General features: G+C 36.8%; 3 protein-coding genes across 4 annotated transcripts; 2 read left to right on the forward strand and 1 right to left on the reverse strand.

Moving 5' to 3' along the window:
* The first annotated feature begins 473 nt into the window (after positions 1-473).
* LOC122041975 (WAT1-related protein At5g64700-like) lies at positions 474-2,060 on the forward strand. Its single transcript, XM_042601880.1, has 5 exons — positions 474-710; positions 788-946; positions 1,024-1,175; positions 1,319-1,444; positions 1,829-2,060. Exons 1-5 carry the CDS (start codon positions 474-476, stop codon positions 2,058-2,060), a joined length of 906 nt encoding a protein of 301 aa, XP_042457814.1.
* Positions 2,061-2,112: 52 nt separating this feature from the next.
* On the reverse strand, positions 2,113-12,846 carry LOC121978180 (nuclear transport factor 2-like). 2 transcript variants are annotated; one of them, XM_042530567.1, is made up of 9 exons: positions 12,529-12,846; positions 12,307-12,438; positions 6,964-7,270; positions 4,641-4,897; positions 4,411-4,567; positions 3,913-4,031; positions 3,760-3,825; positions 3,177-3,252; positions 2,113-2,511 (listed from the first exon to the last, which is right to left on the reverse strand). In XM_042530567.1, the coding sequence occupies exons 1-9, from the start codon at positions 12,565-12,567 to the stop codon at positions 2,351-2,353; spliced, it is 1,314 nt and encodes a 437-aa protein (XP_042386501.1). In that variant the 5' UTR covers positions 12,568-12,846; the 3' UTR covers positions 2,113-2,350. The 2 variants fall into 2 exon arrangements, with proteins under 2 accessions (XP_042386501.1, XP_042386493.1); XM_042530559.1 differs by having other exon boundaries at positions 12,304-12,438; positions 12,529-12,844.
* Positions 12,847-13,152: 306 nt separating this feature from the next.
* LOC121978231 (60S ribosomal protein L21-1-like) lies at positions 13,153-16,172 on the forward strand. The gene is made up of 2 exons (XM_042530607.1): positions 13,153-13,474; positions 15,767-16,172. Exons 1-2 carry the CDS (start codon positions 13,238-13,240, stop codon positions 16,022-16,024), a joined length of 495 nt encoding a protein of 164 aa, XP_042386541.1. The 5' UTR covers positions 13,153-13,237; the 3' UTR covers positions 16,025-16,172.
* Positions 16,173-16,262: the final 90 nt, after the last annotated feature.

Below are 16,262 nucleotides of genomic sequence, written 5' to 3' on the forward strand. Positions count from 1 at the left end.
GGATCCAGCATCCTCGGCAAGCTTGCATTAGGACAAGGACTAAGTGCGCTTGTCTTCGTAGTGTACAGGCACCTTATTGCCATGCTCATCTTGGCTCCTCTTGCTTATGTGCTCGAAAGGTTCAAGGATCATGTCTCATTAGAATTGTTGAGAACAAGATATATGACTACAAATTGAATGTTTTTAAACTCATCTCATGGTTGTAGGAATCGAAGACCCAGCTTCTCATTTGGTATCATGCTAAAAATATTCATTCTTGCTATGTTGGGTATAACAATTCAGCAAAATGTATACTACGTCGGACTCCATCTCATTTCTCCAACTGTTGCCAGTGCCTTGGGCAATGTCATTCCTGCTTTTACTTTCTTATTGGCAATTGTACTGAGGTTGATTCAGATATTAATTCCAAGTAATTTTACAGTGAATTTAGTTCATTCAAATATCATTCTATATTTGGTCTTTTTTTGCTCAGGATGGAAAAACTCAGCTTGAAGACCGTAAGAGGGAGGGCCAGGCTTGCAGGGACCATCTTCTGCATCACTGGTGCCCTGATCTTCACATTTTGGAAAGGTCATTTGTTGGGGGCCTTTGTTACTTCACCTTTGATCCAACTTCATTTCGAAAGTCCTGAGAAAGGCGATGCCTGGCTTAAAGGCTCTGCTCTTATGCTATTCGGCTATTTTGCATGCAGTGTATCGCTTGTTCTTCAGGTATTGCGTCAATGGTGTCCCTTGTGTTGACACTTCCCTTTTAATTACTACGTTATGTTAATCATGAGTATTCTCAGGCATCCATCTGTGAGATCTACCCAGCCAAACTCACCATGAACGCCGTGATGTGCTTCTTCGCAGCACTGCAATCTTCTGCACTTTCCCTCATCTTTGAAAGGAATGCCTCGTCATGGAGAATGTTTTGGAACGTGCAGCTCATGACCATCATATACAGCGTATGTCGATAACTAATGATTTAGTTGCTATCGTAGGAGAGTTGAGCATTTTATGAAGTCAATATAAATGTACGCAGGGAACTATCGTATCTGGCCTCGTATACTACATGCAAATATACTGTGTTAGCGAGAAGGGACCTGTATTTTGTGCCATCTTCACACCTCTCGGAATGTTGGTCGTGGCTCTTGTCTCGGCCTTCGTCTTTGCTGAACAACTTCATGTCGGCAGGTATATATATATATGGCTACATATTTAATTGATCAATTGTGCTCGCAGATAAGAAAAGTTCTTAAAAACTTATTTTGAACTTCTGCAATATGAACAAATCTGTCTTCTTGACGTTATTTATCCCCTGTTGTACTTCTTTATAGTTTGATCGGAGCGGTGATCATAATCCTGGGACTCTACTGCGTCCTCTGGGGAAAAAGTAGAGATTCCAGTGAGAATGGTGACCAGGATTGTGAAGCACAGAAGGATCCAGGAGCTGAAAAGAATCCGTGCGATGTTTAGATGTAAAAATATATACGATTTGCTGTTGGATTTGTCTTGCCGAACAAGGAGGGTGCACTGTTCATTTTAGGGAGAGTAGTTGACTCCCTAATTAAAATGATACTACAAAACAAGATTTACTGCAAAAGTCAAACTATTTTCCCATTTGGATATGTCAGCTCTATCACAAGTTCTGTCAAATAATCAGACAATGGTGAACGAACAAGTCATCGATTCGTTTGCTAAATTTTGGATTGATGAAACATAGTAAACGACATTAGAGGTGACGTGCAACGACGACTTCAAATTTTCAAAGGCAGAGCGGAATGAATTGCTTCATGACGTTTGAAAGAAAAAACAAGTAAAACAACATGGAAATGAACCGACGGAAGATCTGCTTCGTCCTCTTCTTTGGTCGCCATCCTCTACGAGCTCTGCTCGGAGCAATGTGGAGCGCAGCCTGCTCCCCTTGAACGGCGAGTTGTCTCGGCGAAGGGCTGCCGTCGAATTGCAAGACGTTTTCTTGCTGCTGACGTTCGACGCCATGTGCTACTTCGTGTTCCCGCGGAGGCGGTGGATGAAACCATGGCGATGCTGAATCATCCTACGGCGTGGTGGGTCTAGCGTGGGAAGAAATCGACCCAGATTCGTAGCCAAAGCATAGCGGATAAATAAATAAATAAAACGATAGTGTTAGTAATCAGATACTCAGCAATTCAAGTCAAACATTGTTCAAAACTGAACTAGTTACTCTATTCTAATGGGCCGTCTGGCACCACAAAATGATTGAATTACACTACGAGAAACAAACGGCTAGTCTTGAAATTGTTCGAGTAAGACATCAGGAAATTCCCCATGTCCTGGGAAGAACCTAATGAAGCTTGCCATCGTCCCTTCTTTTGGTGTCGGGGCATTTAATAATCCCTTTCTTGAACTCGTTGAGGATATCCAGCTCCCCTTGCCTGACTAATATGGTCCTTATCATTGCCTTCTCGCTTGATACCTCGACCAGAAGTCCGACCACCAGGGCGTGCTCTTGAGAACTCAGATGGGTAACCTCTGCCTCTGCCCCTTCCTAAAGAAGAACACTAACAGTTATCTTGAAGAAAAATGGCTAAAGACTAGTGTTCCAGGTGTATGTAGTCAAGCTCATAGTGGATAATCAGAGGAAGAAAAAAGTGTCTCAGTTGTCCAGTAAATTTGGTTTGCTAGCTGAGCTCTTAGGCCAGTTTCTGGGCTCTAATCTACTCTGTTCTTTCTAAAGTTCCATTTTAACATATGCAAGAGTTAATCTGTACCCTCTACACATCAAGATAAGCAAATTTAACAAGTTTGTTGACATCCACTGGAGATTATGTCAAAGACCCCACTGGAAATTAAACTTGATACGATGAATATACTTCACATATTGCTTTTCATTATAATTTTTAACGGGTTTTCTTCTTTTTATTTTAAATTTTAATACCTACATCAGGTAGCACCACAAATGTATACTCCCTTTAGGGGTCAGGGAGGATCACATAACAGGAGACTCGTACTATTGCATAATTCTGAAACATCCAAACAAAAACCCTTCCTTTTACCTTTCGTTCATTCAAAAACTTAAAATCTAGAGACCATAAAACATCAATATTCAATTTTTTTTTTAAAAAAAAATGATGTATATATTTAATCCGTTCTCAAATTTGGACATTTAAGTGATTTCAAAAGAGAGGTGCACAACATGAAATTGGGACTTACTTCCTCGTGATACACCACTGTTAGGTCTTCTCCCCTCAACGTGAATCAATCTCCCATTCAACTGTATTGGAGATGCCTACAAATGAAAAACCAATCCGTAAATTATGTAATTTTAGAGACAAAACATAATAAGATAGCTGAATATTAGCTGAATATTATCCTAAGCAAAATCTAGTTGTACAGAATATAAAAATTTTAAAATTAATTTTTTTAAAAAAAGTTACAAAAGTGCCAGCAAGATACAAGGACATGAATCTAGAAGTAGTTAACATAAACAAAATCACCAGGTAAATAATAATGAAGATCAAACAAATTAAGGTAGAGATTACAGAGCTGGAACATAAGTAGATTTGAAACACAACAGTGGAAATTTATCTGCCAGTATCATCAGTCAAATAGGTCAAAACTGAGAACTGGTTTTATAAACAAGATGAAACAATAAAAGCCTATAGTTTACACTGATTTCAACCTTGGTCAGACTGGTACGGACTAGACTTGCAATAGACAAGGGCAGTGCAAATACTACAAAATACATTCAGATATTGTGATCCCTGTGAGAATAAACTAGAATAAGACAACATACCTTAAGTGCATTCTGTACACCAATGGCATCTTGATATTCAATGAAAGCATAAAAAACATCAGATTCCTGCAAATTACATAGAATACTAGTGAGTTAAAAATTAATCTAGATAAATAGAAGACAAAATAATACAACAGGTTACATGGACTCAACCTTTCGGCTTCTAATAAAAACACCATCTGGTCTCAATCTACCGAAGTTTTTAAAGACTTGCTCAAGTTCCGAAGTTGAAACAGAAGGAAGATTTCCAACATAGACAGATCTAGCATCACCTGCAACCAAACAACCATGATCCTCAAACATGCTTAAATAAAGATCAATAGATTTTTCAGTGTACCAGACAAAATCCCAGTGAATGCATAAAAAAATATAGAAGCAATTGAACTGGAACCCAAACTGAATTTTCAATAAAGGTAAAAGCTACTCAACTATTAAGTAAAACACAAAAAACCCATAATGATGCCCAAGATCGTGTAATCATTGTACATAAGTTACTAAAAATTGAACAATAATAAGCAGTCGGCTTTCATAAGATGAGAGACTAGAAGGCCTGAATATAAACAGGAGGGCCAACCTTTTCATGTGCAAAGTAGAAAATGAGAATTGCTCAAACAACTTTCAAAAAGAGAATACAGAAATTAGGGGAGAAACCTTCATCCTCAACTACCAGAGCCTCCTCAGTTGCCACAGAGCCAAAATTCTCAGGAACAACAACAGAATGTGATTGTTGGGAAAAAGGATGAGCATGTTCTGTCTTGACTACAGATGCTGAATGCAAAGATGGACCAGACTGGCCTTTAGCTCGAAGCTGAGACATAAAGAACATCAGTCTCCTTAGGAATAACTTGTAAGAAAATACGACAGAAATAAACGTTGCATACAATGGAGGCATATGTATGCTTAGTTGGCTCCCCAATAGGCTCCTCAGGGGTAGCAGGAAGTGGGTCTCTTGTAGTCTCCATGGCAATTGAATATGAAGCAGTCTCTTCAGCAGGAGATTCGTCTAATCTTTCATCAGAAACTGAAAGTTGTGCTGTTTCAAAGTTGCTATAATTCTCAACTATGTCATTTTCTTCCCCATGCACTGGAGGCAACAAATCCTGAGCCTGAATTTCATCTCGCAACATATAGTCAGGAACTGTCAAAATCAAACAAGATTACATTCAGTAAAAGAAAGAAACTATTAGATGTCTAGACAAGGAGTTAATATTTTTGTGACCCATAAGGTTGTAGACCTTCATTGTACAAAAGAAAATCAAAAAGACATAGTAAAAATAGGAGATTCACGTTCATTGATTCATTTGTCTATCCAAATTCATTAAAGAGCTGTTGTCCATTCACACAATTTTCCAACTCTTAATACAAAACAAAAGTCATATAGTGGCAAACAACATATGTTAGAAAATTCTTAGGAATTACATGAAAGTTAGAGTTCTTACAGTGACTAATATAGGTCAATAACACCAATAATGAACAGCAAAATAGCTGACCTCCCAACATGCTAGAACTCGCATTCTCACATTCTGATCACCTACCTCTAATCTGTTTCCTTTATACTCTAAATTGTATGCATTAGCCTATTAGGTACACCAGTACAATTAAAGAAAGGGTTCTTTTCTTACTTATTGCTTCTGACTAGGCTTTCATGCCTCTAAGAACTGCCTCTACATATTTCAAATAGGCTAAAGGCAATAACCAATAAATCTACAATTTGACTCTATTAACAACTGCATGTGTTAGTGAAATTAGCTCAGTGAACAATAAGATCTCAACGTTAGCATATCAATCTTGAACAAAACCAACCTGCAACAATTACAAGATCATCCTGTTATAATTATAAGAACAAGTTCTCATCTATATCAAACAAATAAACCTGCCAGTGGTTTACTTTCAACCATACCATCATTTCATGCAGTAAACAACTAACAAAATTAACAAATTTAGAAGGGATTCAAATATATAAGAATCCCAGCAAACACACTTGTATCATCTCAACTAATTAGGAAGGGGCGATCAAAAGATTTAGATGATGTATCTAGTTATGTTTATACTAGTGATCTAGCCTTACATAGAGAGAGCTAAACACATAGATAAGATTTCTGTAGCCATCCCAAAATGTTGAAAAAATATGGCTTGATGATGTTTTTGAAGCTATAGCTATGTTGATATATTAGTTAAATTTTAAAACATGTTTCCCTAATCCATTCTCATTGTAGAAACTGTTGTCACTGGTGCATTTCACTCAAGTTTTTGTGTAGCCACTGACATTTAACTGCACCAAGCCACCACGAAATAATAGAAAGATAATCCAAATTGAGCATGTACTAACATAGAACTGACATCCAAATATTTACAAAAATGCAAGTGCCACTTTTGTTAATAGTCGAAATAGTCATTCAAGAAATAGTAATTTGAGGAAATTATAGTCCAATAGAATGTTATAATCCCATTCCATAGAAACTAAAGCACTAAGCATGCTACAGAATGTACTTGAGTTTCTTAATGTACAGAGAGAATCAATCAGGGTGTATATATATGTAACCACTAAATAGGCACATATACAAATTGGATAGATGATATCATGATACAGTTTCAATTACGAGTAATCTTCATCATGAAGTTTGTGTATGACACCTTATCATACAGAATTTGTTATTGTTCACATATATACATATGTGTTTTTTATTTTTCAGCATGCTCCAAAGGAAGGAACAACTTTGACATGGAAGAAACTATGAGTCCTAAGCAAAAAATAGATAGTCTTTGCTAATAATAATGTTTCACTGAGAAACAGAAATCACGGTTATGTCATATATCAATATAGCATATCTTCATTCATATACAGAGTTTTACATCCATAATAAGTATTTGTAGTTTTCAACCTGAAAGAAAATAGGAAAAGAAATGGAATCCCAGCAAATTTGATCCCAAGCAGATGGGAAATCTAGTCTGGTCTATTGAACATTGTGTCCATAAAAAAAAAAGATAGCCCGGTGCACGAAGCTCCCGCCATGCGGGGTTCCGGGGAAATATCCATTGTACGTAGTCTTACCCTACTTTTTGCAAGAGGTTGTTTCCAGGATTCGAAGTCATGACCTTTAGGTCACAAAGCAACAACTTTATCATTGCGTCAAAGCTCCCCTTCATTAAACATTGCGTCCATGAAGAATGAAAATGACATGATTTTCACAAACAGAATACTACCTGCTTCTGGAACAGGACTGGACATGTTTAACTTGGATTCAAAGACCGTCTGAGACACAAGGGCTGCTGGGTGCTCATAAATTTGTTCCTCCTCAAGGAAGTGAAAAATGTCATTGAGAATATAGTATCCTTTCTCTTGAGGAGCAAGGAAGAAGGTTTGCACAAATTTCCTCCTAATACTATAGTCCTCCAACAGCACATAACCAGAAACCATCACCAAAACTCCACCATTCAAAGACTCCAAAGAGTGGGCAGACTTAATCTCGATCCCCTTAAAATTCAGGCACATGACAAGATTATGAATTTGCTGCAAAATTTTACCACATGAGGAAGTCAGTAGTACAGATTTACACCTTGTCTATCCAAGGAAGTCAAAAAAAAATAAAAATGAACGAATGAATGGAGCAATATACAATTACTTGAAACATAATAATCAGATAACTACTACTGCAAAAGATATGACAATTAGATTACATTTCCAAATGAAGATTGCACATCAAGCATGTGGACATGCAATTAATTAATCAATGTTATTTTTTAAGCAGCGAAAATTAATGCTGTGGGCAGCAGAAATTGGTGCTTAGGCAGTAAAAAATGTAGGAGCAAGCAGCGATGCATGAGGGAATACTTTATGAATATGTGGTGGCGAAGTGCAAGCGAAATCCACGAGAAGACAACAAACTTATGTTTAATTTGTCTGTGTAAGAAGTGTAGCTTCAGTTTAGTAATTAGTTAATCATTCCTTTCTGCCCCTCCCTTGGTTAGCCCAATTTGGCAGGCAAAAAACGAGGTCAAATTGGAACCTTTATCCTCGACTTATCCCAACTAATTGATTCATCCTTTCAACCAAACAACTGAACAAATGGGCATATAGATTCATCCCTTCATTCATCCATCCATCCTTCAACTTATTCATCCAAATATACTATAAATGGTAAGGTTATGCATTAATATTTATTTATAAACATGAGTATAACATTATTAAATTAAAAATATATTAGATAGCAATATAATATATTAAATTAAAAATACTACGCACTTGAGTTTTATGCTTGATCATATGAAACCAAAGTAAGATTTTTAGAGACCAGTCATTCAAAAAGTTGAAAACAGATTGACTACCTCACAACATAGACACTCAGGTGGTCGGCTCACTTTAATCAATTCAGTTTTAACTCATCTTCTCCTTTATCAAGCAACAATTTAACGAATGCCCAAATGGGTAATGAGGTGGATAAGCTGAGAAGTTATTTATGAAATGGGGGCAAGTTAGTCAAGGTTGCTCATTAGCTAGTTGGAACTCAGTTAACAGGCCAAAACACTATTAGCTGACATTAACAATAGCCTTAATGCTCAATACATTAGCTGAAGCTTTATGTTTTTGTTTAATCTTAAACCTGAGTTTAAGTTAGATGGACTATTCCTTCTTGTTCCAGAATTCTTAGGTGTTTGTTCTTGTATCCTTACTGATTAGTTTTCATATCTCTATACCGTATTAGTATAGGAGCATTTCTAATGATTAATTAATGATTTCATGATCAAATTGTCAATACTATAAGTTATTAATAGCAAATACCATTAATTTAACAACTATACTCAATTTACAATCAAATTGTTATCATATATTATTATATATGCTAATTACATTTTAACATAATATCAAACCAAAATTATGGAAAGAATCAAATCTGACCAATTATAGCAAGGATATCATACATTTAAGGGACACTAAACTTCTCCCTAATATAGTTACTATATTATATTTGCCATAATGATTACTCTTGAAGATAGAACATAGTAATCATTATTTTCTTTACTTGCTACTCTTGCTGGGCCGAAAAAATGAATTCTTCGCCACACATAACATAAGATATCTATCTATCTATATACTTAATGTATTAAAAAAATGTTGCCTACACGCATTTGATACCACCCACAGAATGTTGATGGCAGTGGGTGCTGCTGAAAAACAGCTTTGTTACCACTTGAATACCCCTCAAATTGTTTGTCGCTCCTGCTCCCCCTCAAATGCTTCATTGCTGTAACTCCTCCCCATGCTGCATCAAAGCGTCACTCTTATGCTATGTTATTGCTCCACCAATCCCAACCGATGAAGGTTCCTCTTCCATTGTCTGAGACAGTATTCTTGATATAAAATTTCAATTTCTTCTCGATTTAGTCTTGCTCTTCTTTAGTTCCTTGTTGTCCACGAAAGTTCAATGATTTGAAATTGATTCATCCAACTCTTTGCTGATTCAAGTTTGATTCTTCAATTTACTTTGTGATCTAACCAATCATATGTTTTACAAGTCTTTTCCCCATTACCCCTTAGAGTTTCAATCATTTACCCATGAAATTAAGAAAAAAATGGATCAGACATGGTTGGTGTTAATCACCGATCCCGATAATGATCAGCTGACTATCCCACCATGGTTTACTTAATCAAAAGAGGAAATATTGCAATATATACATACATACACAAAACTTTATATATATATATATATATATATATATATATATAGAGAGAGAGAGAGAGAGAGAGAGAGAGAAAGATAATCTATGAATTCAGCCAAACAACTAAGTTGAATATGCAGCTTTATTGCAAAAGGTTGTTCTGCGACTCGAACCCGTAACCACAAGGTAACACGACAGCAATTTTATTGTTTCGCCAAGGCTCCCCTTAAATAAAGAATAATTGAAAAATTAAAAGACCGAGGCTCCAAAAGCACAGGCATTCATTTTGCTTCTATATCTTGAGCAAACAAATAAATAAGACTTTAATATACCAAAAGCTTAGAGTTGAGAATATATTAAGGATGATTAAATTATTGCAGTTATGTAAGCAGGGAAAGAATGAATAGTCAATAGTACTTTGCCATTAGAACTATTGTGTGATAAAATCTTGAGAAATACTAATAACTTTATGTTGATCAACATAATCATTCAATGAAAATTTTAAGTTCGCTTTCGTTTTTGGATCATTATTTTTTTGTCACATTAACAAGACCTTTGTTTAATGTTTCGCCTATAATTTGCATTGATGCATGTAGAATTTTTGGTATGGGCATTGGACTTGATTAGTGTTTTAAAACTAGCACCCCGTTATATCAGAACCACAACAATTATGTCTTCGTAAACAAACATATTAGGTTCAGTTATTCATTATTTTGGAAACATGTCTATATTAATTAAGCCAAGAGTGTGTTTGGTAGTTATCACACATAACCTTAGTCACATAACCAAGGTTATAAGGAATGGAACATAACCCGAGGATGTTTGGTTCAATTTTAATGCAATAAAACCTCGTTTATTTGAAAGTTTTAGTACATAACCTAATACAATATTTTACCATATTATCCTTGGTTTAATAATGATAATATTATTATTATTAATAGTGATATATATAAATAAATAAAATCGGATATTTTTTTATTATTTAAGAATTTTTTAGATAATTTTATTGGGCTCTAGATTATGTCAATTTAATTTATTCCAACTATAGCTAGGAATTGATTGATTTAATTAACCAACGTTTTAATCAAATACCTAAGTTTAAAAAAAACCATCGTCATCTTCCTCTACTGCCACCGCCCACTTGCCGTCGACTGCGTGCCGCCAGCCGCAACTTGTCGCTAGGGCTGTAAATGAACCAAGCATTCGTGAACAAGCTTGGTGTTCGGCTTGGTAAATGCTTATTTATGTTCGTTCAATATACACAAGATTAATTAAACAAACAAGCTTGAACAGCTCGTTAAACTAAAAAAACAAACTTAAACACATATATGTTCGGCTAGTTAACGTTCGTGAACAATATTCACAAACCATATTCATTAATAAAACTCTTATCAATATGTTAAATAAGCAATAAAATAAAATAAACAAATAAGTTTAAATTATCAAGCTCAATAACCAATCAAACAACTAAAATTTTTAAACAATCAAACAGATTTAAATTGAAAGCTCGATAGCATCTAAACGAATCAAGCTCAAGACAAACTTGAATTGAGAGCTTGATATCTAAACGAATCAAGCTCAAGCCAAGCTTCAAACAAGCTCAAGCTCATAAAAAATAAATCAAGTCAAGCTTGAACAATCATTTCAAAAACTTGATTCATTTTAAGTTCGGCTCAACTCGATTACCTTATCAAACAAGTTTGAACACACCAAAGTTCGGCTCGGCTCGTTAAAAGCCCTACTTGTCACCCGCCGCCCACTGCCACACCGCCCATTGCCGATCCAGCCTACCCGCCGCTGCCACCTCCGACCACCGCTCCTCCGCACGCCACACGAAGATTTGCAACGAACTACTTGCTGTCACCTCCGCACCGTCCTGTTGCCGATCTGGCACCACCCAACTCGCTCAACAACTCCGATCCTTCCGAGAGTAATTTCGGAAAAAAATTGCTTAACCTCCAAAATCGAGAAAAACCTTGGGTGACCCATGGCTTTTGATTTCGGGATCAATGTTGAGATTGATGTCATTTGCTAACGTTTCAAATCGAGAAAAACTTCAGAATCCAGAAAAACCTCAAACCAAACATGATTATCCTAGATTATCGTAGCTGGATAACCTTGGTTATTTGTGATATCCCTGAACCAAACACGCCCTAAGTGTTTGATGAGTAAATAAAGGGTGAAACTCATGTTATGGTGTCAAAATCAAGTCATCGTCTTTTGGCATTATCAAAGAAATAAAGTAATACAAGTTCGCTAAAATATCTGATGCAATTACATGAACTTAGTGCACTTCCTAAGGAGACATCTTACATGATATAAATACAGTTAAATGCTCAAAGGCTTTGAAAGATTGATCTATGCATAAATTCATCTCAATTTACCTTCCATCATATTTTTCACATAAATATTATATCATTTAGTATAGAATTCATGTTTCAAGGCATGCTATGATGTATTATAATGTCGCACCCAATATTAACAATATTGACAGCTCTTGCACAAATCCATAATGATCTTCATTTAGGAGAAATCAATGCGCCTTTTTAAAGAAAACTGCATCACTAAGAATAAAATAACTCAAAAACATAAATAGGAACCTATGAATACCATAACTTGGAAAACTTGTGCTTTGTTGGAAGGCAAATCATCCCAAAGCATAGAGTAAAGATCTAGATTGCAAAGAACCTTCCTGAAAAGGCTACGAGTGAAAATAAATACTACACTAAAATTAGATACTCGTCCAAAATCTCATATTTGAGAAATCTTTTTGTTCTCATGCAGTAGTGAAGACACAACTTTTCCAGTGCGCTATATAAAGAGAGAAGAGAATCCATCCAATGAACCAAAAGGGGATAAAAAAAACTCAGATTTTCTGAATAGTACCACCATCCCAGTCGCCGACTCGGTTGCAGTTCCATCGACACGCACCATGGAACTCCCTTCCGTGTAGAACTGGTGTATTAGTTCCGGCTGCTTCTGAAGAATCCGATAGTAATGCTCCAAAAAATACGCGCCAACCTGCATCAATAAAGAAATCAAGCGGAGACTCGAAAAAAGCAAGGCAGAAACACCTCCCCGAAACGCACTCCATGCACTCGATTGGAGTACCTGAACCGCACTAAAGTGAGCCGGGTACAGAGAAGCCATCGCTCCGCATGCAAAAAGGATCGATCTTGCAACCCTAGACGACAGAACACAGCGATCGAACTACAAAACCACTTTCAGGATTCGATCGGATAATTCCAGGGAAAGAAATGACGGACGAGAAATCCGGGGGGGAGTGAGACTATTTGATCCGCTCTAGATTTCCACCGCTTCCACCGAGTAGGGTAGATGGGGGAGTACTGCCGCTTCGATTCTCTCCCTGCTGTCTCCGCTTCAGCTTCACCACAAGTAGAAAGAGAGATCTCGAGGTAGCACGGTGGGGATCGGTGACGAGATCGGCCGGAGATTGGGCGACGCTAGCCGTTGGATTGGTGGTGCCCGCTCAAGCACCAATTGAACCCACTCGCATGCACGTGCTACGCATGTCGTTTATATTCCATTTTAAAATTACGCGGCCAAAAAACTAGATTAAATAGTGCAAGAAGAAACTTCCCTTAAATAAATTTTAGAGGCAACACGAAAAAGTTCCCTTTTATTTCAAACAACATTTCCAGCCCATTTGACGGGCCGAGATGGCCCAATATCGGCCATGATCGACAGTTCGATATAAATTGCTTCACATAGATAACCCTAGCTTCTTCTTTCTATTCCACTCTTCGTCCTCGAGGCCGCAGGCGGTACATCGCAAAGGGAAAAGCAAAGGCCGAAGAGGATGCCGGCTGGTCATGGGCTTCGTTCCCGCACTAGGGACCTCTTTTCCCGTCCTTTCCGGAAGAAGGGGTACATCCCCCTGACCACCTACCTTCGTACCTACAAGATCGGAGATTATGTTGACGTCAAGGTGAATGGTGCCGTTCACAAAGGCATGCCGCATAAGTTCTACCACGGTCGTACCGGTAGGGTCTGGAACGTCACTAAGCGCGCCATCGGCGTCGAAATAAACAAGCAGGTCTATATTCATTCTTCCGCTATCCATGTTTTGTTTCTGGTTAATTATGCTTCCAAGAAAACTTTTTTTTATGTGAATAATAATATTTCTCGATTGTGTTCTTTACAATATAAGTAGACACGAAATTTTCATTTCATAAGACGTAGAAGATATTGTTTGCTGGAAAGGCGCAGCAATGGGAAATGCCTGGATGTAGGACTGATCGAAGTTGGTTAAACTGCTGATATTCATTTATTTTAGTAATTTATTTGAAAATGACACCACTTCTAAAGGAGGAATTTCAAATTTCATCGATTCTCATCCATGAACTTGAATCCGATTTGTATCAACAATGCCATATTGTTTGGTACAAATAACAATATGTATTGGAATTTCAGGCCTGTTTTTTTTTAATCTTAGTGAATTCCTTCATTAGGTACCATACAAATTCGGGAAGTAGCATCCTAATTGTCAAAGTTTTCTAAAATTTCAATTTATTTTCCCTTACTTATTTGTTCTTCTTTGACCAAGTAACTTGCATAATCTTGATAAGGGGAACTTTCTTGGTGAAAATATTCTTTACTTGTTGGAGCAATCAAGTTTTGTTTGTATGTTACAAGAAAATTATGGTGCATAATGGTTATATATTAGTAATTTAATGCCAAATAGACAGTTAAAGGAGTTTCTTTGTGAGGTCTTTCATATACCATCACCCAGAGGAGCAACATGACTCTCTTTGCCTCTTGGGACTGGGCATGAGACATGCACCATAAACAAGAAATTACATTTTCCTGAATATTTTAGTCAAGTATCTTTAGAATGAAATGCTCATTTCCATCCCATGTTATTCTGAACCCAAGATTTGAATCACAGTCAGTAATCCCTTTCTATTAAGGAACTGAATTCTGTTTTTTCAGTAGTTATGTCCAAAACAAAGCGTTTTTTTCTTCATTTTTATCTTATTGCCACATTGTTGAAGATGGCCTTTGTCACTCGTAATTAGGTTTTCACAGAAGCCTTTAAAGAAGCTTTTTATATGGAACAGAATCTAGGAAAATGCCTTTGTCATGAAGCTGTCTTTTTTATGATGCTAACTGAAAATGTGGACATGTACATGTTACCTTGGATCAACTATAAGGATGAGGAGTATATTGCTGTTAGAGGAGTTTATATCATTAAGGCGCTAAATTTCCAGTGTTTTTTAAACCCTCCTTGCTTGTAAACTTTTACTATTTATTTTAATTTTATTTCAGTCAATCATATTTTTTGACGCTTATGTCATCATCTAACATTTTTAAGACAAAAAATGCAAAGATGATTTAGTTGGTTCTGTTAATTTTTCCAATCAGCTCATAGGTGTTTAGTAAGTCAACTTTCAACTGTTTACAGCTTAGGAGGTTCTAAAGGCTTTCTTGCTCATGTAGGTGTGCCCTTGGTTCGGAGGCTCCTTCCTCTATTTCCAAGTTAGGACCTATCCTTTTGCAATCCACCTGTTGTTCCTCGGTCGCCTTATCACAGTTAATTATCAAAATTCTTACAGAAGTATAATTAATAAGTTTTGACAGATAATAGGAATTTAATTAAAGCATACACCATCTGCATCCCTTGAATACCCTTATAGATTTACTCAACCATAATAACTAGCTCTGATACCATAAAAAGAAAGCGTGCTTCTTTTTCACAAACTTAGAAAATGTACAAGACACTAGTTAAGAATTACAAGTCTAAGCTTGCGAAGAAGGAAAGTGACTTACAAGTTATCAGAGTAAGACTTGTAGCGTAGAGCGCTTGATGTCTTGCAATGATATTGAGAGTAGGGTTTTATAGACAAATTCGATGTCTTGGTTTTGATCAATGTTGGTTTGAGGTCTTATCCTTTTACTATTAGGTAAGTTAGTTTAATCCGGTCATCAAGATATTTTTTTCCATGATCCAAGTCTGTCCTTGGACTCCCTTCTCTTTAGCCTAATTGTTTCATAATCCAAGCTTAGTTCTGTTTGCTTATTATTGCAGTTGATTAATACTTTCCTCTTGACCATTGTTGGTTCTCATAACTTTCCGAAGATAGGTTCTTTTGATGCTATATTGCATTCGCTGCGCCCGTCTGTTGTTTTGAATTTAGGGTGTAAAATATTGTCTCCATGTAACACATGTAAGTAAATTGCTGATTCTAAATAAGTCCTGTGGTGAGATTGCTTTACATACGAGGTGCATAGTATTCCTTTCTGCAAAGTAGGTGGCTTAACTAGATTCCCACTTTCCTGTCCAATGTTTGATACCGACGACGACTAAACAACTCTCTTGTCTTTATAGGTTGGAAATCGGATTATCAGGAAGAGAATCCATGTCCGCGTGGAGCATGTGCTGCCTTCCCGGTGCCAAGAAGACTTCCGTGCGAGGGTGAAGAAGAACGACCAGTTGAAGGTTGAGGCAAAGGCACGAGGTGAAATCATCAGCACTAAGCGCCAGCCAGAAGGCCCTAAGCCTGGCTTCATGGTGGAAGGTGCTACACTTGTGACTGTCACACCCATTCCATATGATGTGGTCAACGACCTCAAGGGTGGCTATTAGTATCGAATCCTTGTTCCGATCCAAAGACTTGCTTTTCAGTCTTGTTAATTTTAGAGATTAATAATATCGAACCTAATGTATCTGAATGCTTGATTTCGCTCTTATTTTTGTTGATCATGGAAAGACTAGGGTTATTTGTTCTTCTTTATAATGATGTCATATGCTTCTTGCTTTAACCAAACATGCTCTTGAATCTCTGATAGTGTATGATACGATATTCCATTACGCAAGATGGTTT

This window comes from Zingiber officinale, chromosome 1B, assembly GCF_018446385.1.
Source record: "Zingiber officinale cultivar Zhangliang chromosome 1B, Zo_v1.1, whole genome shotgun sequence".
NCBI classification, from domain to species: domain Eukaryota; kingdom Viridiplantae; phylum Streptophyta; class Magnoliopsida; order Zingiberales; family Zingiberaceae; genus Zingiber; species Zingiber officinale.